The sequence below is a fragment of the Chenopodium quinoa genome, unplaced genomic scaffold (genome assembly GCF_001683475.1).
Source record: "Chenopodium quinoa cultivar QQ74 unplaced genomic scaffold, ASM168347v1, whole genome shotgun sequence".
Lineage (NCBI taxonomy): Eukaryota > Viridiplantae > Streptophyta > Magnoliopsida > Caryophyllales > Amaranthaceae > Chenopodium > Chenopodium quinoa.
Genome location: NW_018744151.1, coordinates 4,189,335 through 4,195,334, shown reverse-complemented (window position 1 = coordinate 4,195,334; position 6,000 = coordinate 4,189,335). Strand labels below are relative to the sequence as shown.

The following is a 6,000-nucleotide window of genomic DNA, read 5'->3' as shown; positions in this document are numbered from 1 at the left end:
CTATATTGTGACACTCCAATATGTCTGAATCCCATGTTAAGGACTTACGGTACGTGCTAAGCTAAGTACTCCGAAAGAATTTATTAGTGTTGATATTTTGTACACCTACTCATTACACTACTTAATCTTTTATTGTCACCTCTAATTATATGTGATTATTTGAGATAGAATTGTTGTGGTTCATGTTATGGACATTATCATGCTTTAAAAAAAAAAAAGTAATTAGGCTCCTTGCCAAATTAATTATGAAACTCTTATTAAGAAATTGGTGCTAGAAGGGCCAAGAAATCTAGAATCACTATCCAATGGCTTTCAATTTTTTCTTAAATACCGACCACATCTATATAAAAGCAATTACAGTTCATTAAACTAGCTTATGAACATTATAATGGACCACTTCTACAGTCTACAATCCTACTACATTCATTATTCAATGGCCAATTAATATTTAGGTCATGTTGAAAATTTTTAAGTTGACTCTTCTAGAGTAGCTAGGAAAAAATCACTACTATTCTAAAAATAACTCCATTACTGTACTTCGTATGTCAACTATCTTAGTTGATTAGCTGCATAGTACTATTAAGTACTATCAAATCCCTAATTATAATTATATTTTGACTATATCTTTTACCGTTTACACCTCTTTGTATATCAAAAAATTAATTAATCCGTGAAATAAAAAATAGTATGTACCCCGGATTGATCCACATACAAAAGTATAATATTACTGTGTAGTTAATGGATTGTTAATGACCTCACAGTCCGGTAATTAATGGACCATTATAACTTATAAGTAGTGACTTTTATGGAGATAACATATGATCGAGACCTATTGACGAATTGGCGCACTGATCCACTATTCTTAGCATTCATTGGAAAAATGTTGGTACGTGGAGTATGCCTAATTCCATAACACCATGCTTTATGTGTACTCAATTTTCAACGCCTTATTTATTTGGTAATTGGTAGTCCGATTTGTACCTGCTCACTTCTCTGTTTTTTCCTCAAGAACAAAACAAAAAGAGGTCAGAAAATGTTGAAATTAATGATGTAGTTTCATACTATTATAATTACCAGTAGGATAATTTGCCAATTACTACCGCAAGTTAATACCACTTTGTAAATTACTACCGCAAATTAAAAAATTTGTGAATTACTACCGCAGAATTTTTTAAGATGTTGCGATTACTACCGAACCTCCATTAAACCCAACTATGACGTCATTATATCCCTTTAACCCGTGTTTGACCATGGTTAAGGGCTTTAACCAGCCCCCCCCCCAAAAAAAAAAAAAAGAAAATGGATTAGGGATATAATGACGTCATGGTTAAGGGTTTTAACCATGGGTTAAAGTGATATAATGACGTCATAGTTGGGTTTAATGGGGGTTTGGTAGTTATCGCAACATCTTAAAATTTTTTGCGGTAGTAATTCACAACTTTTTTAATTTGCGGTAGTAATTTACAAAGTAGTATTAACTTGCGGTAGTAATTGACAAATTTTCCTTATCAGTCAATATACTCGTATCAATTTTGTCATGATGTGTTAATCAATCCACACTTTACGCCTTAAGGAACTTATTTTACAAAGAATTTTGGTACTAGAATTATATATACTCTATGTGTCTACCAAATCTTGTTCAAATGGTTTATTTATTTATTTATTTTAAAAAAAAATTTAAGTCAAATTACTACATAGGAATAACGATATAGATAAAGTATATATGATTTCAACTTTAGAAAAAACCTACACACGTACTTAATTTTAGAATCAAATTAAAACACGTGAAATTTAAAAAGTCACCACTATTTACTGGATTATCCATGTTATGGACCATAAATTTTCACAATGAATATGATTTGCAAATGTAGCTATGATTGTGAAAGTATGTATTAATCCTTAGCTTGCAAGTAATTTTTAACCTTAGAAGTAAAAATTAAATACGTAGCACAAACAATGATTTCCGTATTGGCATAGAACAATTCCTTTATACATTGACCTATATAGTATATTTAGTATATACATACTACTTATATTCTCTTCTCCCCAAAAAAGGACAAAACCATTTCTTATGTTGGTTTAACTTGTGTGTATAGCTTATCTTACTATTTAATACTAATCAAGAAAGGACATACACTAAACTTGATTTACACAATGCTCAATGTTCATAACGTAATAATAAATCCCCATTTACTGAACTAAACTGATTGGAGTTGAAATGAACTAATTGGAGTTAAATTGAACTGAAATAAAATGAACTACGGAATATAATTGAAATAGAGTCACAATAACATTTTTTTAAAAAACAATGAAATAGGGAAAATTATAGTCTATTATAATTTTAAAAACTTTCTTGCTTTTTTTATTTTTTATTTTATATATATATACATATATATATATATATATATAATTGTTCGTCAAAAAATTCTTGAAAGATTCTACCAACGAGGAAATTTAGTACGGAGTAAATTACTTTTTTTTGACAAGCGGAGTAAATTACTTTGTTTATGAACCATTGCACCAATATTGAATAATGATTAATGAATAGTTTAGATTGTATTAAAAGATACGTAGTATTCTTAAATTGAATATATACATTTATTCTGTGCATCATTTATGGAAAATAATTTAGCCAAATATACAAAGAAAATTGCTTATATTTTAATTTTACTTAGGGCATGTAGATACAATAGGAGGTGGGAGGGATGAGTTTGGTTTAACTTTTCCTGTAGCTAATTAGCTAGCGTTGTCAGGCCAGGGTAAAACTTAAAAAAGATTAGTAATTTAATTAGTACAAAAGTAGTTTAACTACTCAAAGTAATTATGAAAACCAAACCAAGTGATGGGCTTTGCAGGAATAAGCGCATGAGTCACATGACTATTTCATACCCAAAATTATTAAATATTTTATTTCTCTCAATAGTTAAGTCATCAAAGAGTAACTCTAATGATCATGTACAATACTATATCAAATTATTTACGGGGAAAACCAAAGCAAAATCTCACAATCAATCGTTGATTGTTAAATTAAGCAGAGATAATTCATGAATAGCTTAGCACTGTTAGAGAGGATTATTTAATTTTTTAGTGAATTCCTATATATTTGACAAATTCCAAAGATATCCACCGTACCAATGTAATATCCTTAGAAAATTAATATTTATAGGAAATTAATCAAAAGAAATCTTTTAATTGTGTTATGTTCATGAATTATACCTTATATGACGTGTAGTGTTACTAGTGTAATTCTTGATTGTCTGATATTGGCTTATTCACTTGACTTATTTGATCGAAATTTGAGTAAAATAACCACAAAAAAGCATTAAGAAAATCTACCACAATAGCCATACTAACCAAAGCCATAATTCTTTCATTCAAATAGAAGTTAGAACTTTATCCCCAATTCACCATCACCATCTCAGTCTCAACGTAAGCCATTAAAACAAAATTATTACTCATCATCAGTCAGTCAGTCATAGTTAAACTATAAATCCACTTAATTATATATTATATATAACACTTAATATTTAAGTATATATAAACACTAATAAAATTATCTACTTTAATAAAATTGTTAAAAAAAATCCATTAATCTTGTATGAAATGGAGAAAAATTCCCCGGCCATTAAGCATGCTCGCAATCATGACCCATTTTTGTCTTCCCAAATGGACAAATTATATTGAAGACAGATCTTACCCAACCAAATTTTAAGGAAAAAGAAAAAAAAATCAAATTAATTAATAAGAAAATTTACAAAAAGAAAAAGACAACCCAAAAAAAAAAAGAAAAGAAAAAGTGTTAGCTAAGGCTCTATATAAAGGGCATTTAGACCATCAAAGTCTTATTAAGCCACTAAACCCTACTTCATTCTTCTCAATTTTGAGCCTCTTTCACTCATGGCTTCCTCACCAAAATTTGTGTGCCTCTTTTTTCTTCTTACAATCTTAGTTTGCTCAATCCAAACCTATGCTAGAGATAGCCAATTCTTTAGCAAGGTTACTCGAAACCGCGACGATGCCACCCCCACCACAACCATCAACCCAAACACTAACAACAACTACTTCACCAACAACAAAGTAGATGATTTTGTACCATTAAACAAGCTAGAAAAGAAGGATGAACAACCCGTTTTCCTCCCTCAAACCACCGAAACCGGTTACGGCCTATACGGGCTCGAAACCGGCCTAGATGCCCCTTCTACCACCACCACCACCCCAAATACCTTGTACAACATGGATGAAAACAACAACCAAAAGTACGAGAATTTCAACAACTACTACAAGAACAACAATAATGAAAATAATTATGAGAAGAATTACACACCCGAGTTGAAGGGTTTATCCGGTACTACCTACGCCGAAAAGACTCCAATATCATATAACAATTTTAACGATGAAGGTAAGTTCTATGAAAACAACAACAACAACAATGAATTCATGAACAACAACAATGAGTATCAACATGAGAAGAATTACGAGCCGGAGTCGAAAGGATTGAGTTACAACAACGGTAAGGACTATGGTGCATCATTTAGGTACAATAATGGTGCGGTGGAGAAACAAGGAATGAGTGATACAAGGTTCGTTGAAAATGGGAAGTATTTCTATGATCTTAATGCTGAAAATAATAATAATAATAATAATAATGTTGAAAAATATTACTATGATGTTGATAATGTTGAGAATAAGTATAATAATGGAAACAAAGAGAGTAATTATTACGAAGATGTTTACAACAACAACAAGTACAACAACAACAACAACAACAACAACAGGTTCTTCAATGGAAATGGCAAGCAAGAGGAGTTTGATTTTGATCAACCTTAATTAGATTAGATTATATTATATTATTATGATAACTATGATTTAATCTTCTTTACATGGATGTTATGTATGTTATTTGGGGTTAATTAAGCATAGGTGATATGATACTTTTTTTTAAATATAATTATGGTGTTTATTGTAAGATTATGAAAGTTATGTTGGTGTTTATTATTTAAGTTTTTCCATGTTTTGTGGGTTGTGGATGATAGTTTATTTCATGCTGAAACAAAGTTGAGTGTGAAAGTGAAAGTTAAGTTGTATGGTTTAAATATTTTAATAAATGTATATTTTTGTTCAAAATATGTTGTTTCTCTTCTTTTTATGTACTTAACCATAGTCAAGATAATCTTACTTTAGAAAAAAAAAAATAGGGAAAAAAAGTCATGAAAGTTTGTGGCATATAAAAAAGTAATGACTACTTGACTACTATGTACTAAATAAGCTAGTCTGTACCATAATGAATTTGTTTAATGTTGATTTTTCGACTCTATATCTAATAAGTATTAGACATATATGTGTATCTTTACCTTTTATAATTATCACGAATGTATAGTATGATGTTGAGTTACTCATCCATGTATGACAATTAGGTGAAGTACTTATTGAATTTATGAGGGCATTGAGTAGTAGGAATTATGAACCCATTTGGTAATATTATTATGTTATACTCTAAGAAAGTAATTTTAATGGTAGTTGTGTGATTAAGGCGAAAGCAATAGTAGAAATTGATTGCTTTGATATTGCAACGAACCAAATCACATCTTCAATTGCCAAATTAAAAAGGCATACTGTATTATTTCATCTTATAATTGTTGGAAGCTTAAAATAATAAATCATCTTATTTTTTGGTTACAAATTATTATGAATCTTCTTTACGTGTTCATGAATCATGAAAATAATCTTTAAAGCTGATACAAAATATCTTATTCACATTGGGAAAATTATAAATGGATGTTTTTATTTTGTGCATGCACAGTATAAGGGTCTATTCTCATTGACTGAACTGAACTGACTATTTTATAAGAGAAGGAAATTAGGAGCTGAACTGAACTGAACTGAATTTCAACGTATGAGAACAGACCCTAAGTGTTTAGAAATTTATATGAAATCTTTTATGTTTAGAAAAGTGTGATAATTAGAGATTCGATCTTGCATATTATAAGGATTGTGATCTTT

General features: G+C 29.7%; 1 protein-coding gene across 1 annotated transcript; it reads left to right on the top strand.

Annotated features, from left to right (window-relative positions):
- The first annotated feature begins 3,897 nt into the window (after positions 1–3,897).
- LOC110693721 (protein E6-like) lies at positions 3,898–4,827 on the top strand. Its single transcript, XM_021870895.1, has 2 exons — positions 3,898–4,399; positions 4,493–4,827. Exons 1-2 carry the CDS (start codon positions 3,898–3,900, stop codon positions 4,825–4,827), a joined length of 837 nt encoding a protein of 278 aa, XP_021726587.1.
- Positions 4,828–6,000: the final 1,173 nt, after the last annotated feature.